General features: G+C 41.4%; 3 protein-coding genes and 1 non-coding gene across 10 annotated transcripts in view; 2 read left to right on the forward strand and 2 right to left on the reverse strand.

The window, feature by feature from the left end:
• Window positions 1-466: 466 nt before the first annotated feature.
• On the reverse strand, window positions 467-548 carry trnas-gcu (transfer RNA serine (anticodon GCU)). The gene has a single exon. It is a non-coding gene; the product is annotated as a tRNA-Ser (tRNA).
• Window positions 549-1,412: 864 nt separating this feature from the next.
• On the reverse strand, window positions 1,413-3,862 carry pfdn2 (prefoldin subunit 2). Its single transcript, XM_008320698.3, has 4 exons — window positions 3,719-3,862; window positions 2,927-3,015; window positions 2,513-2,636; window positions 1,413-2,394 (listed from the first exon to the last, which is right to left on the reverse strand). Exons 1-4 carry the CDS (start codon window positions 3,794-3,796, stop codon window positions 2,200-2,202), a joined length of 486 nt encoding a protein of 161 aa, XP_008318920.1. The 5' UTR covers window positions 3,797-3,862; the 3' UTR covers window positions 1,413-2,199.
• A 598-nt stretch (window positions 3,863-4,460) lies between these two features.
• nit1 (nitrilase 1) lies at window positions 4,461-8,107 on the forward strand. 6 transcript variants are annotated; one of them, XM_008320719.3, is made up of 7 exons: window positions 4,461-4,587; window positions 5,479-5,626; window positions 5,787-6,020; window positions 6,134-6,237; window positions 6,945-7,081; window positions 7,182-7,307; window positions 7,403-8,107. In XM_008320719.3, exons 2-7 carry the CDS (start codon window positions 5,568-5,570, stop codon window positions 7,673-7,675), a joined length of 933 nt encoding a protein of 310 aa, XP_008318941.1. In that variant the 5' UTR covers window positions 4,461-4,587; window positions 5,479-5,567; the 3' UTR covers window positions 7,676-8,107. The 6 variants fall into 6 exon arrangements, with proteins under 6 accessions (XP_008318941.1, XP_024917735.1, XP_008318932.1 ...); XM_025061967.1 differs by having other exon boundaries at window positions 4,473-5,013; XM_008320710.3 differs by having other exon boundaries at window positions 4,473-4,840.
• A 384-nt stretch (window positions 8,108-8,491) lies between these two features.
• clcn3 (chloride channel 3) overlaps window positions 8,492-24,714 on the forward strand; it is a 23,503-nt gene continuing 7,280 nt past the window's right edge. Inside the window, exons 1-12 of one of the 2 annotated variants that reach the window (XM_008320686.3) lie at window positions 8,492-8,709; window positions 11,080-11,261; window positions 19,466-19,626; window positions 20,328-20,427; window positions 20,825-21,012; window positions 21,653-21,775; window positions 22,127-22,333; window positions 22,429-22,509; window positions 22,598-22,850; window positions 22,959-23,251; window positions 23,349-23,535; window positions 24,050-24,518. In XM_008320686.3, coding sequence (XP_008318908.1) covers window positions 11,099-11,261; window positions 19,466-19,626; window positions 20,328-20,427; window positions 20,825-21,012; window positions 21,653-21,775; window positions 22,127-22,333; window positions 22,429-22,509; window positions 22,598-22,850; window positions 22,959-23,251; window positions 23,349-23,535; window positions 24,050-24,518 — 2,225 coding nt within the window. In that variant the 5' untranslated portion in view covers window positions 8,492-8,709; window positions 11,080-11,098. Of the gene's footprint in view, window positions 8,710-11,079; window positions 11,262-14,850; window positions 15,215-19,465; window positions 19,627-20,327; window positions 20,428-20,824; window positions 21,013-21,652; window positions 21,776-22,126; window positions 22,334-22,428; window positions 22,510-22,597; window positions 22,851-22,958; window positions 23,252-23,348; window positions 23,536-24,049; window positions 24,681-24,714 lie in introns of those variants that run through there. The other variant, XM_025061947.1, reaches the window with a different exon arrangement.

Below are 24,714 nucleotides of genomic sequence, written 5' to 3' on the forward strand. Positions count from 1 at the left end.
TGTTTTTGTAAATTCTTGTCTTTTTATCCAGGATATCCAGGAAAAGCTTAATAATCTACAATAATAATCATATGCTTTCAGTTCTTTGGCTGCATTCGGGGGTTGTGGAGGGCCAGTATATGCAAGGTATGGTCTTTATTATCTCTATTTATGTACAACTTTTATTTGTGCAAGAATGCATTTATTGAGGGTTTAAATGGCCTTGTTATTTGATGATTTTGTTTCACTTTTATAATTCACTCCATGACGATGCTATAAGTGTCTCTAGACTTGAAGTTCTAATTCTTACTCCTGGGCTCATTGCTGGTCAGAGCAGTTATACACAAAAAACTGTTCCAATCTGTGTACTCGCGGAATACAGGACCGTTGTGTTGGTTGTTCTATGATCGATTGTCTCAATTGTCTCGAAAGAAGTCGCTTGCAGTATTTGAAAATGTGAAAATGCAAGAAAACGAAAAACGAATGTCGACGAGGATGGGATTCGAACCCACGCGTGCAGAGCACAATGGATTAGCAGTCCATCGCCTTAACCACTCGGCCACCTCGTCATTACATAACCGTATGGGTCAGAACAGTGAATTTATAGGTGCTCTTTATAGATATTTAGCTTAGGATAAATTCAGACGGTAATGCTATAGCAATCTTGGACTGACACTGCAGAAAATGTGCTGGGTAGCTTTTAACCGCGTGCCGTCTTTTTAGGTGAACACTGAGGACATTTAAATGGTGAAAGCTTTTAACCGCGTGCCGTCTTTTTAGATAAACACTGAGGACATTTAAATGGTAAGATTCGCTCCAAAATATGAACTGCGCCAGTACACTCACTTTTACGGTAAGTTGCACTGAAACTAACCAAAATGGGTCGATCGTACAAAACTAGGCAGTTTATTTATGTATATTATAATCTAACATATGTATTTGTTACCAAACTTTTATTTATTGAAGGAAGGGACGGGAGAGTGAGACTTAGAACCTCCTGTAAAGTCCTCGTCATTTTGTTGTTTCCACACTATTTCCACATTAAAATGATTGAGGTACTAAAGTGCCACAATGATTATAGTTACGACTGTAACTATTCCCAAAGGAAACAACAGAAGCAAAACAAAGCTGGATATTTTTTAACACAAACTCCAAAAATTTGAAAGGTTTTGAAAAATAATCACGTATGAAAAGCAGCAATGCATATTCCTAGAAAGTTGTTTTTCATTTTGCTTGGAATTCTTTTCTGAGCATCTAAAGAGAATTAAAGTGTATTTCTATGTTGACAGACAGATTATTATTGACAGATTATAATTGTGACATCGCCGTATCTTAATTGAAAAAGGAAATATTTATTCACAGTAATAGTAATACAATTACTTTCAGTACATGGAAATCAACCCATTAACCAGTCAGATGCTCCGACACAAAAACATATTCAAGGCAATTGCTTTATTTATGGGTAACAAAAAAACATTTTGTCTTTACAAATAATGAAAATAGTTGACAGTATCCATCAGGCCCAGGGAGACATTTCTTCAGTTTACTTTTTTGTCGCTAGGTTAGGACTTAAGACATTTGATGACCAAAAACAATATAAAAACGTGTTTAACGACTGGTCATTGGTTTTAAAGTTGTGGGCATAAACGGTTACAACAGTGAGCACCTCAGTAAACACTGCCTACTAACCAGCAGCTTTTCAAATCATCCAACAGTGTTTTCCAAGTCCTGTTTAAAAAGTCATCCACTTATCTACAGTATAGTTACACAACTGAAATATACCTTTTTGTTCATGCCCACAAGTGCTGTCACAATGACAAATTGTTTTTAGCAAAAGTGACTTCCTGTACGTAAATCATAATCTGAAGTTTATAAAATGCTGAATCCCCATTACTTAAAAGTGAAAGATGATGAGAAACATGACTTCTTGACTGACTTTTTTATTACTGAATCCTGGTCACAGTATTTCTATGTAACTCGATGACCAATGTTTGACAAAAAAAAACTTAAAACACAAGCATTGATTTTGAACATATACTGAAGGAGTCTATAGGAAAATGACATCAACACCAAGTGCTCCTTGTTTTGTGGAACTTTATATGTTAACAAAAATCTAATCCTGTCTCAGTGCTGTTTTTGAAACTGAATTTTCTCATGCCTGCTGTGTTTTCAGTACTGCAGATATTGTAAGGCCCTACTGTCGCACCACATTAAGATAAACTAAGACACTAAAACACCAGTGCCGCTCTTTGACCCGCCTCCGTCACTGTCCCTGGAAGACGGTGCTGCTGACTGGCCTGCTCCTTGTCCTTCACCCTCACCCACCAGGCGGATGTTGTAGCGTTCCCTGTACTCTGTAAGTTCCCGGCCTTTTGTTTGCATCTGTGTGTTGAGGGACTCAACTATTTTGGTGATCTGTGGGGTATGATAAGTATGATATTTTATTCACTTAGGTATACAAGTATCAACAAGCATTCACATATATCTGAAACATTCTTAGCTTAACAGCTTCATCATTTCATTTTGGTTTTACCTGTTCTTTATTGTTTTCCAAAGCTGGTAGAACTTCTTTGACTGTCCTTTCCACTAACACTCCTCCTACTAGACGAAAACATTTCCTCGAATGATCCACCTCCTTCAGTGTATCAATTACTAAGCTGCAGGGAAAAAAGAAAATTAAAAAAAAAAAGGCTTTTTAAAGGACTTCAAAAATATTTTAGGGGCAACAGGGTTGAAATATTTTTTGGAACTATTAACATACAACAAAGTGCATTCTCTCACACACTGCTCCTGTCAAAGCGACAGATACAGGAAATCCTGCCTGACACATGTCACACGTTTCACAGCCTGGGATAAATCTATCAGTCTAGCGGTCTATCAGTCTATTTATCCCACAGTCTGTCTGTCTATCTACATGTAAGCACTTATATTTAATCAAATTGTCTACCTGTGCTCATTGATATCCATCTCCAGCTCAGCTGCTTTTGAAGCCATATTACGTTGTTCTTGACGCATCTTCTGAAATGTGGCCACCACCTGCAAGAACATACAGTGAGTTAAAAAATATGCTCTAGATGTAGCATTACCCCATCATAAATCACATGAAAATAAGCATCATGAATGTTACTAAAATCATGGAGATTGTTCTATATAGTTTTGTTTTAATATTGATCCTTGAAAAACTAGATATGATAAGATAGTGGGATCTTTATGAAATTATTAAACACAACTGAAATAATACAATACCTTAACGGTAATGAAATATTAATAAAGGATTTAATGACATAGCATAGTGTAAGATAAAATATTCTCTATACTTTTTGAGCTCCCGTTTACAGATTTCACGACACTGAGACGGGGTTGGTGGTTTTAAGTTAAAAATAGCATACGCACACCTTTTTTGTAACAAACTAAAAGACCCCAGTACATAGGTGTTGATGATATCAAGAGGGGTCATCAACACCTTAATTTTTATTCACTAATTCATCTCATGTAAATAAAAGGAACATAGACCAAATGTCTGATTTATCGGTACCAGGGTTTAATTTAATGAGAAAGCAGAACCATGGCGACTGGGAGGCTAACGCTAACGCTAGCTGTAAGTGAAACCATGGCGACTGGGAGGCTAACGCTAGCTGTAAGTGTTATAAACTGCGTAGCTTCCAAAGCTAAGGACTGAGAAACAACAACAAGAGCAAGGAAAGCTAGAGCGGACCGATGAGCAAGTCATGGCCGATACCTGTTCGGCCGAAGGGCCAGGTTTTCCTCCAGTGCCGCTGGTCGCCTTGCTACCCGTGCTGCTGCTGTTGGCTGCCATCTTGGATAGGGTGTTGCTGAGAAGGACCCTGGCATGGACGTGTGGAGGTAGTTCAAACGATTGCCCGTATGAAAATCAGATCAACTTTTAGGTGTTCTTTTAATTTATTTCAATAATTTAATTTGATAATGTGTACATTTTTATTTGAGTAAAAGTTAATGGCAACATATAAAATGTTTGTTTTTGTGTTTTTTGCAATATTCTGTCACATATGCATATTCTGTTAGTGGAGGTGTAGTTTTGAAAACAGCGTTTTAGCACCTCTCGGTGGATATAAATGTAAACTGCGCACTCTGATTGAGTTTGGTTATCCTTTACGAAAATTGAACATTTTTATGAATGATATCATTGTTTGTATATTTTCTATCTAAATTCCAACCTTATCCCCTGGAGTTATTTCCTCAACCTTCTAAATAAATCCCAAATATTTGTCATATTGTCATAATATATATTTAAATATTTTTTATGAAAACTACTTCATGGTATGTTGTCGGATATATTTAATCTTTTTGTTTCGCATTTAAACAAAATATTATTAAAAAAACAATCAACGCGGGCCGCCTAATTCTTTCGCTGACTAAATGCCTTGTCTTTGGGCAAGAAATCCAACATGCCCCGCCTTTTGCGGTCTTTGATTGGCTGGTTTTCGTCACGTTTCCTTATTTTCGGTGGCTCTTGGTTTAGCATTTCCTGGAGGGTCAAATTCTACACCGACTTCATTCTTCTGGACTTTACCTCGTTTATTTGATTGTGTTGCTGAAAATGGCTTTGGCAGAGTGGTCGATATATAAGTGAGAGTGTGTTATTGGTATTATAGAAGAACTCAGCTGATGTAAGAGTCGGCGTAGAGGTCAGACAAACATTAGTAGTGTGTCATTTTAATTGATTAGTTAATAGTTACGAGTCTGCGAATTGTCATTGTAGAAATAGCGTTCTTTGTTTTGCTAGACATCATAGAGACTCTAGTTGATTTTAGGCTTTAGTTCTGTCCCAGAGACTATTGCCATTACCAATGGTTAAGACAACATAATGATCCGACGTACCGTAAGTTTCCTTACAATCCAAATAATGTAAATGTGCTTAGAACATCGGTGCGAGTGCAATGCAACACAGACTTCCACTACCGCACACGGCAAAACAATCCAAACTTTACCCTCAAACCTTATCTTCAAACTGTTCAGGCTTGGCTGTTTCCCCAATAGATGGTGCACTCCAGGGTGAGGTGTATTACTCTCTACCTGACTCATTCGCTTTGCCCTTTGTTTGAACTTCCAACCCTTCAATAAAAACGAGCGGGTCAAAGAAAAGAAACGTGGGGAGCTAATGCCAAGTGTTTAATAAGGAGGGGACAACAAAATATAATACAATGATTAGAGTCCGATCAACGGCTGCATGTTTGATACGGCAAGAAACTGTTGCAGTTTTATAACGGACAAAATATCAGCTGTCATTTCACCACGAGGAGTAGTAAAGGCTAAAAGCATTTATGAATGGACCCCTCTATCAAATTCTAGAACCCATACTGGTCTCACTAAAAAGTCAAAGAAACCGAGATTGAAAGAACACAACATATGTTTAGGTGTTATTGAATTATTTTGTTTTGGTGCATAAAGCATCGTTTAATAACCACATACATTTACTCATATGTGTTCATTCAACATAAATGCCTGTTTTTCTTACAGGACCAGAAAACACTGAAGAGACATTCTCTTTTCAGTCGGCTGTATGTTAATATCGTACTAACAGGGGGTGTGACCATCTCTGAGGGTCAATGTTCAGGTGGATTTTGGGATTATCTGCCCAGAGACTCAGGATCGGGCTGCAAAACAGGTAGGATTATTGTTCTGTATCAAAGACAACGATGTGGTTTAATCGCAGATAACAGCCATTCTACTATGTATGTTATCAACATTGGTTGTCACTTCCTAAATATCCCCCCTTTGGTTTCTATAGTGTACTGTATGACATTAATGAGTCTTTCTTTGTGTAGGATGTCAACTTTGTGTTCCCCGCTGGCTGCAGTCTGTCAGGTGACGTCCACGCCGGACAAGGATGCCAATTTCTCCTCCTGCAAACGGCTGGTGGAGGAAGCCAAAGAGCGTGGCGCGAGCATGGTCTTCATGCCTGAAGGCTTCGACTACATCGGATCCAGTCGAGAGGAAACACTGTCACTGTCTGAGAGTCTGACTGGAGACACCATTTCTCGATATGCTCAGCTAGCAAGGTACATTCAGATATAGTTCACTTACCTTTTTGTGGTTTTAGTTTAGTTCACTTAACAGCTTTAGGGTTCATTTTACAAAACTGCTGACAAAAAACTGCTTTTTTTTTCACTAGGAACTTGAAGTTGTGGCTTTCTCTGGGTGGCTTTCATGAACGAGGACCTGAATGGGAGACGGACAGACGGATATATAACAGTCACATCATCATAAATGACAAAGGTACTTTTTAGGACACATCAAATCACTAGGCTTTGTAAAGTTATTGTAGCTTAAAGAAATGTTGCATATTATTTGGCTACCACAGCTCAGCTAACATAAGGCTGTTAGGCATCTTTGGATATTATTGTTACTGTTTTTTTGGGGGGGGGGGTTTGGCTATTATATTTGGCTATTATTGTGCTAACTTATATTTATCCTCTGGCTAATTCTAAAGTTAGCAAATAATTGTCTATTTTTAATATAGTTTTAGCAAGCATATAACATTTGCTAGACTTTATTCTTATTCTTATTTTTAGTGAGCCATAATTTTGGCTTTCTCATAACTATGTAAACAATTGTTTAAACTAATACTGAAAGATGATAACTTTCAATTTTTAGCATAGCTTTCAGGTAATTTCTTAATACTACAGTATTAACATTGCATGTTTTTTTTTTTGTTACCCTTTCTTTTGCTCTTGCAGCTACACTTGCTACTTCTTTTGGCAAACTCTTCACTAGCTGTCTGCTAAGTTTTAGCTTTTTTTTTCTCTCTAAACTTTCTCTCAGTTGTTCTTTGACTAACTTTTAGTTACCACTCCCAGAGCTCAGACAGATAATGTCTAGTTTATCAGTGTCTTTAACTCAGGAGTTAGGGTTGATCTCAAACGTTTTGGGAAGATTTTGCCCTTCAGAGTTTTACAATAACATGTTTTGTTTATATCTACCAGGTGACATTGTGTCAGTCTACAGGAAGTCACATTTGTTTGATGTGGAAATACCAGAAAAAGGAGTTTCTCTCAAGGAGAGTGCATTCACCATTCCAGGACACTCTCTTTCATCTCCAGTCCAAACTCCTATTGGCAATGTGGGTCACTTTATGTTGTATGCTGGTTCAGGCTTTGACACAAATACCAGTCACTGTTATTGTTATGGCGGTTTTTTCAGTGTTGCTGTTATTGTGGTAGGTCGCCTTGGGCATTTGCTATGATCTGAGATTCCCTGAGTTATCACTTGCTCTGCAAAAACATGGCGCTGATATCCTGACCTACCCGTCAGCTTTCACTGTTGCCACAGGAGCTGCTCACTGGGAGGTAAGGGTGGAGTCAGTGCAGTATTTTGTATTCAACATATGCTGTTGAACGTCACTGGACAGACAGTTCCATAATCCAAATCTGTCTGTTAACAGGTGTTGCTTCGTGCACGTGCAATTGAGACCCAGTGTTACGTAGTGGCAGCAGCTCAGGTTGGTGTGCACCACCAGAAGCGCTCGTCGTACGGTCACACCCTGGTGGTGGACCCGTGGGGCGAGGTGCTGGGAGACTGCGGAGGAGAGAAGCCGGGCATGGTGTTGGTGGGCATCGACCTGGACAAAGTCAGCAGAACCAGAAGAAACATGCCGGTCATGCAGCACCGCAGAGACTCAAGCTTTTATCAAAGTGTGGAGGAGTTTTCAAATTGATCCCAGACGTGTCTCCAAAAACACAGCTGTTTTTTTTAGCGCTGCTTTAAGATACAGTCATCTCTTGCCACCCAACAGTGGTGGAGCCTGTAATCGTTCTCATTGTCCTTGTAATGTCTGGTAATGAAGTCATTTTAAAAAAATTATGTTATTTCTTCAGGCTTTCTCTTGGTCAGGGCTTTCTACCCACTGTGATGAAGAAACACATAGAAGGATCATTGCTTTTTTTGAGTTAAGCCCTTTTGTTTTTCATATTCCAAAACTTGAATGCCAATTATTTGACTGCAGTGAGCAGATGACAGAGAAATGTTTACTGAGATGATTCTCATCCTAATTGTCTTCTCCACTCACCGAGGAGTGGAAGAGGATGGAAAATGACGTGGGTGTAAGTTTTCAGATCAGTTATAACCATGAATAAATTCTACAAGAATAGCCTCTGTATGGTTGATTTGGAAGCCACTACTGAAGGCAGAAATGCCAGCTGCTAGTTAACATACAAGACTAGAAACAAAATGATTCTATTTTGGATGTAAGTGTGCTGGAAAATGTTTGTTTTTTTAAAGACAAAAAACAACGATGAAAACATTACCACTGACTGAAATGGAGAGCAGAAATCAAAGGCACACTGTACTAACCGTCCAGAATGTTGCAAAAATGATTCGTTTTTCATAATTATTGTTGTTCATTTCATAATTACAAGTAAAAAAAAAAATCTAAAACAAGTACAAGTGTTTTTTTGTTTTTTTTTTTTTTTTTTGTTGCTTTCGCTTGTTGATGCCAACTGTCCAAGCAGAAGCTAACTTTGTCCCAGCCCTGTGTCCTGCTGCAGCTGTGAAACAGGAAGTGCTCGTTAGTGATACAGGAATGAGACTGGACTCTGAAACAGCATGACGTTGATGAGAATGATAATGACGATGAAGGAGAGAGTCAAATCCTCTCCCGTAGTTTAAAGAAACACAAATAAAAAAATCCCGCTTTTAACTCAAAGTGAGGATGAACCGCTGCGTCCGAGCTGGAATCCAGGCATCGGGAAGGTACGTTTGTCTGCTGCTGCTGCATTTCCTTTTAAAAAATTCAATACATTCAAATAACTCAGGTCGGTTATTCCATATCTCCGTTGTAGTGTGGATTCATATGTGTCTGGTTCATCCAGAGGTTATTGCTGACATTTTTTTGATAACTGTCAGAATTCATTTTACGTCCTCCTCCTCTGTGCCATTTTATTTACGAATTATCCTGCAAACCCGATAGCGGCTAACGGCGACTAGCGGTTAGCCCTCGCGTGTGCCCTGTAAAAGAGGGCAATTTCAATCAACTTAAAATGGTTTGATATAATAAAATTATACTCTTGAATCTACCGAGTTGGCACCAGTCGTTTTAGTCGTGACGCTGCTACCTGTACGTGGAGTGGAGATGCTAAATCACTGATTGATATTTCTGTGCCATTTCCAGGGGCGCTGCTAAATATTTTGCCTCCAAGGTAAAGATAATTCGATTCCAAGGCCCCTCAGCCCAGTCAACACATTCAAACAGTATTTATCGTGTATTCCAACACAATAAAATGTGAATATATATAGACCAGATTCGCAGGTTGAGAAGGTAGTTCTTAAAACATACACAAGGTGTCTTCATTTTTAATGGAACATAAACATTTTGTTGGAGACACTACACTGTTTTTGTATCTTGATATTCATTTAAAGAGACCTTTTTTAATTTAATTTTTTTTAAGTTTTCCAAAGTTCATTCTAATTGTTTTCTGTTCTGGAAACAGGACATTTCTGTTGTTGTCCAGGATAATGATGGTTTAGGAAACATTAGCCTCCATACCACTGTTAAGCAGCACACGTTTAGCCTCAGGTTACTGAACATAGGCAGAAGTTTAGACCTAAGTCTACAGTCATTCGTAAAACGTATATGAGATATAGACGAAGTAACTATTTTGTCTTTTTTATTAACCATTTATTAGACACCATACCGTTGCTGACACACAAAACGTTACCCAAAATCTCTCAGATACCAGTGTGAAGTTCTAAGACTAACTTACATTGACATAAAAGAGAAACTGCAGAAGTGATGAGTCAGTTAATGGAGATCAAAATCAAGGTTCTCTGCACTGTAGCCATTTGTTGAGCTGATAAGGAGAGCACAACAACATTTTTTTCACCTCAGTTATACCTGTTAAGAATAATTAACAGTTATTTTGCTTTGTTGTTCATTTACTAACGTCAGCAGCTACGTTTCCAGTTCCAGCTAGTTTACACCGTGTAGCAGCGTGAAGTGACTGGTCAGAGCAACGACACAGAAACTCCAACCTCAATTAGAAGTGAATCAGTACTTGTACTTTATATGCTCTCATACGCTTTTGGGTTGTACAAAATAGCAGTTTTGGTGCCACTCACTGCAGGGCACACTCGCTTCCTACGCGCCCCCTAGTGGTTGGCTGACTATGGGTTGCGATGGTGCTTGATTTCATATGCAGCAGAGTCCACTTTTTATATGCATATATCGTGACGATCATCTTCATTTAATTGTGGCAGCCAAAATGGTGATTATGATTAGAATTTGATTAATTGTGCATATTTGTTGACCTCTGGATTTAGGAAATGCAAAAGCATTACAAAAGACACTCATCTTTTAAAAAATAGGTTGCATTTTTTTTCCAAGAGGAGCAGAACTGACCTAATATGAGCTAATATATTGTTGAGTATTATCATTTATTGCCTATCTGTAAGAAGACCAGATCATTGGTAAGTTGACTATTCAATGCAGCTGTAGTTTTATCTTTTTTTTTACATTTTAAAAAATCTCCAAGAGGCTGGAGACGGGTTCTTACTCCACCTGGAGTTCAACTGCATGCTGATGTGTCACTGCATCAGAACTAAACCATTGTGCCCAGCTCTGAGATGCTGTACAGTTGTTGATGTGCTACCCTCATGTAAACTGATCAGTTATTTGCTTTCATGGAAGATGGTCAACCGGGAGATGGAAAACGCTGAATCACACACACCAACCAACGGTCGCCTCGGCAACTCCTCTGCAGTGAGCCGCCTGAGGAAGATAAGGCCAGGGCTGCACAACTAGTCATGTCAGTGCAAGACTGTCTGCAGCCTGGTCTCATATCCTGATGTTATCTTCTGTCATGCACACAATGCTGCCTCCCTGTCTGGATTTTTAGGGGCAACATTGACATTGAGTGTTTGATAGTTACAACTATCAATGTCTTGACATATATGTATATGTATGTATGTGTGTATGTGTGTGTGTGTGTGTGTATTTTGTTCTTCCACACATCAAGACCAGGATTCCTTTTGCTAATATATTCAACAAACGTCTTGCCTGATTCCACTCTTACTGAAAAACTTGACTTCATGTACTCTTGTTTCCTCTCCTTCCTCATAATCCAGGGCACTGGCGTGTTGCTAAATGGAGTCGGAGCAGCTGTACCACAGAGGCTACAGCAGGAACAGCTACAACAGCATAGCCAGCGCCAGCAGCGACGAGGAGCTGCTGGATGGAGCCGGCGTCATCATGGACTTCCACACCACAGAAGACGACAACCTCCTGGACGGAGACGCTTCCTCCCCAGGTAGGGACTCACTGGTTCTCACTGCACAGCTGTCACGTGACCTGCAACTGTCTGTTACTCAGTCATTCAGCCAAATGTTTGTGTGGAGCTCAGAGCTGATCAGGTTTCATCATCATCATCGTCATCATCACCGTTCACCTCCCGGTTGTGTTGTTGTTTCATGACCAAGTAGATTCCTCTGTGGCTACGGCTGATCAAACAAAAACCATACGTGCTGTGTTAGAGTTGTCGGCTCTGGTTTCCCTTCCAAGCATTATATAAATAGTTCTTCATTAGCTGCAACGCTGCCATGTTGATGATAAGTTGTACTAACCCTGCTGTGTGTGAAGAGTGGAGAGGGGAAATGAAAACCAGTTACTAAGACCGTTTTTAAGCTTGAATGGTGTGAAAGAAAAAGGTCACATGTCTTTATAACAGACAGGCTGCTCTGCTGTCCTCTGTCTTTTAGGGGAAGATTCAACCAGTGTTTATTCAACAACAGTTCATCTTCATCCCAGTCCCAAACTAGTACATATAAAAGCTTTTATGTTTGGTTGGTTTGGCAGAATATCACAATTATCTATAACGTTATAAACACACCTATAAAATTTGAATTTAAGGAATTGATATTTCCTTTAACAATTACAACTCTCTATATACAGTATATAAGTGTATTAGGGATGTGGGGATCTGGGGATACAATACGTATCACAATACAGGGGCAACAGTACGATATATTGTGATACTGCGATAGTGTAGGTATGACGATATATTGAATTTTTTTTAAAATAAATTTGTAGGACCACTGTCAGCATAGTAAACACACAAAGCTGTTACATGTTTAACATCAGGTTACTAAAAATCAAACAGAGGGATCTACAATTAGAACCATTAAAGAAGAATGAATATTTGCATGTAAATTGTTAATGTAGCGCCCTTAGTCTGACGAGAAGAACGCACTATTGTCTGAGATTTGAGTTTAAACGTAAGGCTCCGGGATCTGTAGTCGTATCGCAGGCATGTAAACATGGCCTGAAAGTATCCTGACTGTCCATTACTTAACCTGAGAGCTCCGTTTTAAAGACGTGCCTCCTTTATGAGAGCCATACAAGTAAGCATCTCTGTAACACTGACAAGATGGAAGTGTTTTGGTGTTGATTTTAAAGGGACCTAAGTGCAGTACTGATGAGAGTCTATGCTTCACTTTATGTTGATGGTATATTATATGGTTATAAAAATAATAAAGACAGATATAGATATCCTTAAAAAAGCAGGTTGGAAGTAGCAGTGTCTCCTTTCTTGCTGTGCTAGAGTCTCACCTACCTTTAACCTCAGACACAGTCACAGTGATGTATCAGATGTCACGCTGCCTCCTTCTTTCAGTTTTAATAATACTACACACAGGACATAATTGATTTTTGTAACAATATAAACGGAACCGTGATATGAACCAAACCATGGATTCTGTGAACACTTCCACCCTTAATTTGTGTACGTGCGTCAAAACCTTTATTTATTGTCTGTTTGCTCCACATAAGAAATGAAATGTGCTGACTAAGACTTCCACACGTGCGCAGCCTCAGTCTGTTCTGTTTACTTAAATTAAATGTACTCCCTCTGATCTCGTCAGTCTTGATTTGCATGAAAACCTTGAGCTAACATTCCAGTGAACTGGTTTCTCTACCTGTGTGAGTGAGTCAGTCTTGAAGGGGTTAAATGAAGTATCCTCTTACTAAAGTTAAAGTCTCTGCCTCCCCTGCTGCTATTTTTATGTATTGCTGAGGGGCGGTCTGTAGACCACACCTCTAAAGTGAGTCTTCGGTGTGAGACCAGCTCAGTCCTCAGTCCTTTGAGAGGACATGAACTCATCTGTTGTGTGGGACACTGGCTGTTGGATTCAATTGTTTGGTTTTCTTCTCAGCGTTTTGTTTTTCTAAAAGCTTTTTCCCTGAACTCACTGAAATGTGAGGGAAAGACCTAAACCATGGCCGATAGCAGCTGTGCTGCTGCTTATTCACAAGAGTCCTGGGAAGAGTGAGGTTCAATTCCAGTCAAAGGTATGACAGGTAGTTGTCTTGTAGTGTGGGACATGTCAGGGCCTCATTTTCTTAGCCACCAAATGATGTGAAGTAGTAATTATTGTTTTTGTCTGTTACTGTAACACATGTTTAGACAAAGTTGACACAACACTTCCTGTCTTAAAGGCAGCCACTCTGTATGGACTTCAATACAATCCTGTTGTGTGGAGATCTGAGAGAAATCAGGTCCATGACTTTATATAAATGCAGTTTCTGTGGAAATTGAGAAGTTGATGTTGTCATAAAATGTTAAGACAGTATCTCACATGTTGACATTTCATGTCCTCTCACCTCAGTCTGGACAGCAGTGGAGAATTGTGTAGTTGTTGTGTTACTGACAGTTACAGTGGTTAAAGACAAAGACATGAGCAGAATTACTCTGTAGCACAGGTGACGTGCCCGTTACTCACACCTGACTGAAGCCTTCTCCTCATTGAAAAGCTCTAATGTGCCGTGTATTTGTCCCAAACTGTCACTGCGATCCTCACCCACTGTCTAACTGGCAATGATTGTGTTGTTGTTTTATTTTGGGTTTGCTTTCCTAACAGTCTGTCAGTGAGTCAGTCAGTCTCAATAATAAAGGTCACATTTGGTTGTGTGCAGTGGTGTGCTGTGTCACAGTGACAAGGAGTTCACTTTCCTTCCTCCTCTCTGAAGACATAACCACTCAACCACGTATGTAGTTGACTGATTCTTATTCCTCAGCAGTGTTTGTTGAAAGGTTTAAATGTGTGATGCTGTTATTTTGTTGCTGGGTCAGTTGTTACATTTGAATTCACTTGATGTGATCATTGAGTTTAGCAACTACTGCCACCTGCTGTCCAGATTAGGCACCTGTACGTATTTGGTGCCCTGAGATTATGTTTGGGTGTCCCCTACCAACTATAGTATTATGGTTTTCTGAAGTCTTACAGCGTTGCCTCCTCCAGCAGATGGCATCACTTGGTGACTGACAGTGTGGCCAGTGTGGAGCGCTAACTCAGGTTGACATATTACAAAATATTAAATAATAAAAAGTAATAAATGCTTCAGAAGTCATTGTTAAGACTGTAAGACTGATGATCAAAAATACACGTGGCCTGTTAATTGTAAATGAATCAACCAATCAGCTAATGAACAACAAATGCCACAGCAACATTTATTTATTGCACAAAATGTTAGTCATTATGGCTGTTGCTGCACATGATACCAGGTAAAGACAGATAGAACAGTTGATGTTCACACAGGATGAACTGAAGGTTTGTTTGTCTGTCATTTGTTTTTTGAATTTGAATAATCAGTTCCTATAATAATACAACAAACATTTTTTATTTAGCATATTTCAGCTTTTGATAAAAATGTTTTTTTTTCTACTTCATATTTCAGCTTTTGATAAAAATGTTTTGTTTTTTTCTACTTGTTGTGTTTCATATCCAAAGACAAACACACACACACACACACACACACCCCTGCGACCCTGGTACAATGGTTGCTCCCCCACAGGCAGATCTGACTGGCCTGATGGTATCGCCTTACGCTTAGTGCGTGCATGTCTGTGTTTGCATGTGTATGTACGTGCACATGATGACATCATCAGCTCTGGCTGTCAGCTGCTGCAGTGGGTAGAAAGCTAGAAGGAAAAACAGGGAGGGAGGGAGGGAGAGAGAGAGAAGGAGGCAGAAGGGAGGAAGTGAGTGACTCTCTCTCTCTGTGTGTCTCTGACTGCTACACTTGTCTTCCTCTGGCAAACATGGCAGCAGTAGCAGTGGGAGCAGCAGAGCAGCACGTATGGCAGCCTAGCTTAGCTTAGCCTTAGATTGGCTCTCAACATGGAGGAGGTGGACGTGGCCGCCGACCCCTATTTGCCCTACGATGGGGGAGGGGACACCATTCCTCTCCAAGAGATTCCTAGGAGAGGTACGCCACATGCCATCTCTGTCCATCTACCTCTTGGTTCAGCGTGTGTGTGTGTGTGTCAGTGTGTGTTTGAGCTGCTTCACGGTAGAACTAACGTTTCCTTCTTGTGGTGGAGTCATTGATGTAGTGGGACTGAACTGATTAGTAAACAGCCATCACTAATAGAAGTGCAGCATGTTGACTGACGCTCATTCCACCATTCCTGTTCCATGGATGATTAACTTGTATGCGTGCGTGCGTGTGTTGTACATCAGAGTAGAGATAAAAATGCGGTGCAGGGATCTGCATTATTGTGTTTCAGCAGCAGTGCCAACATCAGTGGTGGGCGTCCATTGGGATGTTTCCACAGAAACATGCACTGTGTGGATCCTGCTGTCACGCAGCCTTACAGCAGTGTGGAGCCACCTGTTGGTTAAAAAAATGGCACCCTGCAGCCACTCAGATTATGACATATAATCTTCTCCAGCAACAAATTATGGCTTTTGAACGAACCATTTCCATGTTTGTCTTTTCTGAGTGGCCTTCAGGGAGTTGATTGTGTGAGAGTGTGTGTTTGTGTGTGTGTGTGTGTGTAGTCAGTTCCTTCAGGCATTATTAGATTTGCTATGGTGAGTGAGCGGAGACAAAAGGTCCCTGTTGGGTTTAGGGAGGAACTCTCAGAAAGCTTGAACGCCTGCGTGGACCTCCATGTGAAGAAGGTCCAGAGCTTTTCTTTCCGTTCTTTTGAATGAAGTGTCCTCCTCTTTGGCTGTCTGCTGCTTTTGAAAAGTTTCTCCTGCCGTCTGAGGAATCACGTTTTCTCACGTAGACGTCTTTGGAGGCACTTGTTTTTATCTCTTGTTACGAGCCTTTTCAAATTTGGAAAATAAAGAGGAACTGTTCAAGTTTTTTTAAGTTGGTTGCTGAAAATGTTTTTTCTGAAATGTATCGTAGATGTTCTCACGGCCTGATTCTGATCTGGTGGTTTGAAGAATTGCTTTACGCGTGCTTCTTACGAAACATGGTCGTAGTTCTTAATTGCTATATCCTGAGCAGTAGTGGATTCAAACCCAGCTTATCTGGATGGATGACAAACGTCCTGTCCTTGTGGTTGTTGTTAAACACCAGAATCATTGTGTCCTTGTGACTATAATGAACTGTTATCTTTTCTAAGTCATGTTGTTTGTAGTTTGGTCATTGTAAGGCCATTCACCCTGAAACTGGGAGCGCACTGGTAGAAAGACTGTGTCATATGTAAACATGGAGGTTAACTTTGTGAATGTGTCCTTTCAGTTGTCGGTGCTCTTGGACTTTGATTAGTTCTTGTAATTTCCACGATCCTTTGAGTCTGTGTCGTCACCTGGCTGGAACAACAGGACTGTTTGACTGGATGGTAAATTATATGCAGGGCAGTTGTAAAGCTGGTCACATGGTGGCTGAGCAGATTTACCCCACTTCAACCCTGCTGACCTCCACTGTCTGTCTGCCTTCAAAGCTCCCTGATCTGATTGACTCTGCTGTAGTGGAGAAGGACACGAATGCTCATGGATGTTGGCAGATCAGGTTTACTAAAGGAATCATTAACAACCCAAAACATTTGAACAGGCTCAATGGTCGTTACACTTCACATCATAGACTGATGATGTCTGCCTGAGTGTGCACTGATGTGACTGACACAGACGCAGGCTGAGCAGACCTGCAGCGTCACTGTTCGAACACCACAGATGGAAGTTGGTAGTGTGTGTGTGTGTCTTTTTGTGTGTGACCAGTGAGCCGTGTTTGCCAATGTGTCTACCACGCAGCGCCCTCTGCTGTCTGTTTTTCCGTGGCGTCACCACTGCCGGGCCTCAGCCGCTGCAGCATCGTAAAAACAGACTTTTCTGCTCTCTCATCCTCCAGTTGTCTTCGTGCCAGAGGAGGAAAGGCTGAACACCAGCCAGGATGTGTTTCTGTAACTGATGCTACGCTGAGCTGCAGATCTGCTCTTTTCACCATATTGGAATTGATTAACAATACAATTCCATTTGAATTCCACTGATCTGAGCTCCACTACACTTTATATTCACTCTATGCTCGTCAGTTGATAAAGAAACTGATGACCAAAGAGGAGCACACCTCCAATCTGATGTAGCCCTCAGAGCAGGGGTGGGAGTTTGGTCCACAAAGGTTCCAACCGAGCAGCAGCACACCTGACTTGGTTTATTTTATATGCAGCAGCACACCTGACTTGGTTTATTTAATCAACTGCTGAGTCTTCAGACAGCTGATTGGTCACTCAGTGTGTTCTGGACAGGTTGGAAGAAAAACCTGCAGCCACAGCGGCCCTTTGTGTCCAGGTCTGCCTTAGAGGGTCACATGAATAGAAGCAGTTGTTTGCCATTAGCAAAAAAGCAAAACTGTCCTCATGTGAAGCTTCATCACAGAAACATCCTTTGACATATGTATTTCCTACCAAAGAGTAGGATATGAAGGTTTTACTGTCAAAGACTCTGCCATGGTCAACGCTCAGATGCTTTGTCCTGCTGGAGATGCTGGAGCTTTTCTAAAACAGCAGCTTTCATTTTTCATATTGGTAAATTTTCTGATCCTTTCTTAGTAAATACAGGGTGACGTTATTGCAGTGCAGGTAAAACTGGAAGACTACACAGATGTTTGTCACTCACCTTTTCTTTGGCCATAGTTCACAACCTGAAATGTATTACTCATTTTCATTGCGAAATAAAAACCTATGAATGAGCCATTGTTTGATGGTCACATGACCTCATCCCTGCTGTAGGTGCAGTTTGAATTAGAGCTGGGTATCACCAGGTGACTGTGATACGTTATTTTTCTCACAATAAAAACAATATCAGCGATAATTGATGTATTGCGATAAATTCCATCCCCGATACATCTCCATATCTGTGACACTGAAGACATTCAGAGCTTAAATCAAATGTTTCAGCTCAACATTAAACAGAGTCCTGTTGGACTTTCTACAGGGGTGGACACCTGTGATGATTTCCACACCACTGACTGGGCGTGTGCTACAAAATAATTATTTTTTTATAACACAACAACAAAAATAAATCTTATAAATATCTAATCTCTTTAATAAGAGCCGTAAATCAGATATGTAAATTATAAACATATACAACTCAATATAAAACTGAGTTCTAAAAAATATTTTTTACGTTCAAATACAAAATCAAATACCACTCTTTATTTGACACACCGACCAGTCTCTCATTGTAACTATTTCCCCAATAGTGAAACAGAGATCCATAACAAAGCCATGGTACTGGTATTTCAGGTTTCCTTTTCAGGTTGTCCTGTCACAGCTGCCTTCTGTTTTGTCACAGCTATCATTCCAAATGTCTGCCTAGTACTAATGAAATCTGGATTAATAAGTCTGTACTGCTGAACACTGTCTCCTTCAATGGCCTCTATTTGAACTTTCACTGTTCTGCTACTACATTTTGTGTATACACATGGTCAGAGTCGATAAACTCCCTATTTTGCTTCGGGACGTTTGTACGCACACACTACGCACACCTCTGTGTGTTCACAATCCTTAGTTGTTGGACACTGCTTTGATAATCTAATTCCTTCTTTCAATTTAATTTTAAAAACAATCCCACACTCAGGACATTCTGCAACAGACTGTCCCTTGGAGGTGACAAGTATGTGGTTCCTCTGGGAATTGAACCCAGGACTCTCTGCTTGAATGGCAGGCAAGCTAACTGCTGCATTATGGAGCCACCTGTGTGTGTTTAAAATACTGAAGCCAAGATCTTTGACCTGAACCATTTACCCCAAATGTTCTGACTTATTGGTCCTGTTTTAAATCAAAGACCTCTTTGAAGCCAAACATGATTTAGATTCCTTTAGATTCTGGTCTCATTCTGTCAGAGCAACAGCACATTGTTCCAGATATGGGACCAGTCACTTCTTTTTACCTCTAGTATCAGAATACACCACTGTTTGAAGTCTGGTGGGGTTTTTAGTTTGCATATTTTATATATTTGTTGTTGATTAATGTGTGGTAGATTTGTGATGATGTCATAGCTGCAGTGACTCTTATATTGATGTTGGGGTTATAGGTGATGACATTGTCTACTATATTAGGATCAGTAGACTTGTTTATTGGTGCATATCCTATATTTCCTTCCACTTGTGTGAAGCTTTTGAGCCTCAGAAATGTTTTTTGTTATATGATTGTCATGTCTTGGTGTCATAAAAGTTTATCAACTGGCCTTTGTGTTAAAATCTTTTCTCTTTTGTTTTGCTCAGGATCAAACTACGCCATGTCTAACGGGGGCGGGGCTGCCAGCAGCTCCACTCACCTGTTGGACTTCCTAGAAGAGCCCATCCCAGGGGTGGGCACCTACGACGATTTCCACACCATTGACTGGGTGCGTGAAAAGTGCAAGGACCGGGAGAGGCACAGAAAGGTGAGGCAGTCTGGAAGTAAAACCTCAGCTTCAGGTCGGATGGTTTAAAAAGAATGGAGACTTTCCTCAGTGGTCAATACTTTTGTCTATTTCTCAACATTCTTCTATTTAAAACTCTGTCTATGTTTACTTCCTGGGGGGGCCAGATTTGTTGATGCTAGCAATAAAAACAGAGTTTGCCCAACAGGAAGTGTTACCACAGCTAAGGAAACGGCACATAAAAGAAGAACTGTGTTTGTGGGGTCAGCAGTTTCAGCACTAAGACTTTAAAGCTAATGTTAGTCTAAGACGCTCCAGAAACAGTGCTTCATTTTAGTTCATTTGTTGCTTCATGTTTGCAATGTTTGGATGCTTGAAATGAGAAGTCGTAAGAGTTTGAAATTAATATAAGTTATAATTAGGATGGAACAGACTGCAAAATATATTAATAATGCCTAAAAGAGGCAAGGAGCAAAGAGAATGAGAAACAAGTTACAGCCGTTAGAAATATATTAATAATGCCTAAAAGAGGCAAAGAGAATGGGAAACAAGTTACAGCCGTTAGATAAGCATACGTTAAAATGAGCTAGAAGCTAACTAAGTTAACAGTGTAGCATAAGAGCATGTTTACTACTTAAATTAAGCTAATACATAGCATAAAATGGCTTCTTTTGTTTTTTTACATGAACTTGTTTGATGTTTTTTTCCTCTTTTTTTTTTAGATCAACAGTAAGAAAAAAGAGTCAGCATGGGAGTTTACAAAGAGTCTGTACGACGCCTGGTCTGGTTGGCTGGTGGTGACCCTCACCGGTTTGGCCTCAGGTACAACACACATGCACAAACTGATGCAAACACACTTGTGCTCCCACTTCTCTGCTAGTGTCTCTCACATGCTTTACCACACGCCTCGTCCTCTCTCAGTTTTCCTTTGTTCTTCAGCAGAGGCTCCAACCATCATGGATTGATGCACATTTTCTCCCCCCAGTTCACCAAACTGGAGGGAGTCCAAAATAAACATTGTAAAATACCTTTAGACCAGCTTTGATTGTACATCTGTGCACGATTGCTTTTTCACTGCAGTGATCCTATATCATAGACTGTCACCCAGTATGGATGACAGGAAGTCCACCAACACCTCTTCTTCCTCTCTCCTTCCTCACTGCTTTCACATTTTTGCCCCCTCTTTTCTTCTTCCTCTTCCTCCTCCTCCTCCTGTCAGGTGCTTTGGCTGGCCTTATTGACATTGCTGCTGATTGGCTGAATGACCTGAAGGAGGGCGTGTGTCTGAGCGCCATGTGGTTCAACCACGAGCAGTGCTGCTGGACGTCCAATGAGACCACCTTCGCTGAGAGGGACAAGTGTCCTCAGTGGAAGAGCTGGGCTGAGCTAATCCTTGGGCAGGCCGAGGTAGACTTCAGCCCAGATTATAATCCCCCAGTCGCTAGTCCACACTGAGCTGTTAGGGATTTTTGAACATTTATTTTATTACGTGAATGTGGAAAATAACGGTACAACAAACATTAATAGTGAGCCGATAAAGAGATCCACCTTATTTACTGTTACATCTTTAGCTTTAGCTAGGTTAGCAAGACATCTCCCTCTGGTATCAAGTGCTGTTAGCTAAAAGTTAGTTAGCTTTAAAGTAGGGAAAAACATATTAAATATGTAATAATAAACAGTATTCACCTAGAAGTGGCTAAGAGTTAACAAAACAGTTATGTCAACAAACTGTCAACAAAAACACAAAAGTGGAAAAAACAGAGAGAGAAGGTAGTCAAAAAATAGATTAAAAAGTACTTTAGTGAAGTCAAAGTCAATAAAATAATTAGACAAACAAGTATGTTAGAAAACATGCCAAATGCTATGAAGTATCCAAGGATTGAACTTGCAAAACCAATAAGTGAAATTAAAAAATGAAAGTTATCTTCACTAAGTAACTATTGAGAAATATTGTGTATTTAACTTGATATTTTCTCACACTCAGAGACAGAGGTTGTTTTCATTGATTGTGTTTTTTCTTTTGTCCACTTGGTGTCACTCTCGGCAGGGTCCAGGCTCCTACATCATGAACTACTTCATGTACATCTACTGGGCTCTGTCCTTCGCCTTCCTGGCCGTCTGCCTGGTGAAGGTGTTTGCTCCTTACGCCTGCGGCTCTGGAATCCCAGAGGTGATGGAAACACAGCATGTGACTCTGATGACAGCAGAGAAGTCAGAGCCGGAAAATCAGTTATAACAATTTAATGTAATTTAAAGATGTTAGACTGGCTAACAGTTGAATTGTACAACTTGGTACAGTGAACAGAACAGAGAGAGTAGTTATTGAATAACAGCTGTGATGAGGATGTCCAGCTGTGACCGTCCTCACACTTCTTCACTCCACACAGATCAAAACCATCCTGAGTGGCTTCATCATCCGAGGCTACCTGGGGAAGTGGACGCTGATGATCAAGACCATCACCCTGGTGTTGGCTGTAGCCTCGGGCCTCAGTCTGGGGAAAGAGGGCCCTCTGGTCCACAGATCAAAACCATCCTGAGTGGCTTCATCATCCGAGGCTACCTGGGGAAATGGACGCTGATGATCAAGACCATCACCCTGGTGTTGGCTGTAGCCTCGGGCCTCAGTCTGGGGAAAGAGGGCCCTCTGGTCCACGTGGCCTGCTGCTGTGGGAACATCTTCTCTTACCTCTTTCCTAAATACAGCAAAAATGAAGCCAAGAAACGAGAGGTGGGAGACAAGAGGAGATTTCATAACAAAGCAGCTGAAGTGGTTTTTTTTTCGTCCTTAAATTTGTTTTGTGACCTACTTTTGTCTCCTCCCAGGTTCTCTCGGCTGCATCAGCAGCTGGAGTCTCTGTGGCTTTTGGAGCCCCGATAGGAGGAGTTCTCTTCAGCCTGGAGGAGGTACGGCGTGTCTCCACCCTGATCACACAGAATAAATGTTAAAATAAAGTTTGTCTTTGACTTAGTGAAACCATCCTCTCATCTTCAGGTGAGCTACTACTTCCCACTCAAGACGTTGTGGCGCTCCTTCTTCGCCGCCCTTGTGGCAGCTTTTGTCCTGCGCTCCATAAATCCCTTTGGGAACAGCCGCTTGGTACTGTTCTACGTGGAGTACCACACGCCGTGGTACCTGTTTGAGCTCATCCCCTTCATCCTCCTGGGGGTGTTTGGGGGTCTGTGGGGGGCTTTCTTCATCCGAGCCAACATCGCATGGTGTCGCCGACGCAAGTCCACACGCTTCGGCAAGTACTTACCCAAACTAAACTGTAGTTTATATTGTACACCCTGCGGTGGGGGTCAATCGCTGCTCCACCCTAACTGACATGTCCATCTGTCCTGTCTTTCCTCAGGGAAGTACCCGGTGCTGGAGGTGATCCTGGTGGCTGCCATCACAGCCGTGGTGGCCTTCCCCAACCCTTACACGCGTCAGAACACCAGCGAGCTGATAAAAGAGCTGTTCACCGACTGTGGTCCTCTGGAGTCGTCGCAGCTCTGCCAATATCGCAGTCAGATGAACGGCAGCAAGGCCTTCACTGATAACCCCAACCGCCCTGCAGGGCCCGGCGTCTACTCTGCCATGTGGCAGCTCTGCCTGGCACTCATCTTCAAAATCATCATGACTATATTTACATTTGGTCTTAAGGTGAGTGTTTGTTCCCTGAAGTTCTAGTGAGGTAACAGTCGTAGGTTTTTTCACCAAAACAACTTCTCACCCACGTGCCCCGGTTCCTCCTCCTCAGGTACCGTCGGGCCTGTTCATCCCCAGCATGGCCATCGGGGCTATCGCAGGTCGGATTGTTGGCATCGCAGTGGAGCAGTTGGCGTATTACCACCACGACTGGTTCCTGTTTAAGGAGTGGTGTGAGGTGGGAGCCGACTGCATCACCCCAGGGCTGTACGCCATGGTGGGGGCAGCGGCCTGTCTGGGTGAGTCTTCAGATCAATGTAGAGGTTGATTCAGTGACCTTGGTGGATACAAAAGGCTTTAAGTTACTGTGTTGTCACAGACGTGTTGTGACACCTGCACGATTCCAAGGACTGACAGTAAAGCTTTTTTAAAGTTTTTTAACCAGTGTTTGTTTACTGTTAGCTTTCTTGGCTAATGGCTGACAGTGAGTTACTAAAATCTCAACAGAAATGAAGCAAAATTAAGCTAACCCAATCATAAAGCAGATGTTAAAATTGTGAAATTGTCACAGTCGTAGCCAAGAGTGTTGAATGTTTGTTTTCCCAACGAAACATCTTAAAGCAGAAGGCTTAGCTAACCCCTGAAAATGGCCAAGAACAGACATTTTATCTAGCCAAGAAAAAGCTTAAAGGTTTCAAAAATTAACTAAAAGTTTGTGATAAAATTTCAATAAAATTAGCTGCAGTGGTTAGCCACTGGTTCGACAGTGTATCGTAGCACGCCTGTGATCGTGTCATCTGTCCCTCTGACCAGGCGGTGTGACCAGAATGACCGTCTCCCTGGTGGTCATCGTCTTTGAGTTGACCGGCGGTCTGGAGTACATCGTTCCTCTCATGGCCGCTGTCATGACCAGCAAGTGGGTGGGCGACGCCTTCGGCCGAGAGGGCATCTACGAGGCCCACATCCGTCTGAACGGGTACCCCTTCCTGGACGCCAAAGAGGAATTCACTCACACCACGCTGGCCAGGGAGGTGATGAGGCCCAGACGCAGCGACCCACCGTTGGCCGTGCTGACACAGGACGACCTGACGGTGGAGGAGCTGCAGGGCATCATCAACGAAACCAGCTGCAACGGTTTCCCTGTGATCGTGTCCAAGGAGTCTCAGAGGCTGGTGGGCTTCGCCCTGAGAAGGGACATCACTATCGCTTTAGGTAAAATGAGTCCAGAAGTTTGTCCCAGTGACACAGAACTGGCACACAGACCAGCAGTGGGTCAACAGCTGCTGGGTTACTACTAGATATGTCACTTTTTCAAGTCTTGTTGGTGGAAAAGGTGAATAAGTGTTCCACTAAAATCTATTGTTATTAAAAGCTCAAAATGGATTTAAAGATCCGTAAAAGTTAGTCAGACTTGATTGAAACATTCACTAGTTCCATTTTCCATCTTTTCTCCTCTTTTTCTTCTTTTCCGGATCAGA

This window comes from Cynoglossus semilaevis, chromosome 1 (assembly GCF_000523025.1).
Source record: "Cynoglossus semilaevis isolate Cse_v1.0 chromosome 1, Cse_v1.0, whole genome shotgun sequence".
In the NCBI taxonomy this organism is placed as follows: domain Eukaryota; kingdom Metazoa; phylum Chordata; class Actinopteri; order Pleuronectiformes; family Cynoglossidae; genus Cynoglossus; species Cynoglossus semilaevis.

Excerpts from the sequence above, each read along its gene's own strand:
- nit1 (XM_008320719.3), top strand. The coding sequence starts at position 5,568 with ATGTTCAGGTGGATTTTGGGATTATCTGCCCAGAGACTCAGGATCGGG. Across the intron at positions 6,021-6,133 it reads CGATATGCTCAGCTAGCAAG|GAACTTGAAGTTGTGGCTTT; the intron begins GTACATTCAGAT and ends TTTTTTCACTAG. Across the intron at positions 7,082-7,181 it reads TCCAAACTCCTATTGGCAAT|GTCGCCTTGGGCATTTGCTA; the intron begins GTGGGTCACTTT and ends TTATTGTGGTAG.
- pfdn2 (XM_008320698.3), bottom strand. The coding sequence starts at position 3,796 with ATGGCAGCCAACAGCAGCAGCACGGGTAGCAAGGCGACCAGCGGCACT. Across the intron at positions 2,637-2,926 it reads ATGGATATCAATGAGCACAG|CTTAGTAATTGATACACTGA; the intron begins GTAGACAATTTG and ends TTTTCCCTGCAG. Across the intron at positions 2,395-2,512 it reads TGGAAAACAATAAAGAACAG|ATCACCAAAATAGTTGAGTC; the intron begins GTAAAACCAAAA and ends CATACCCCACAG.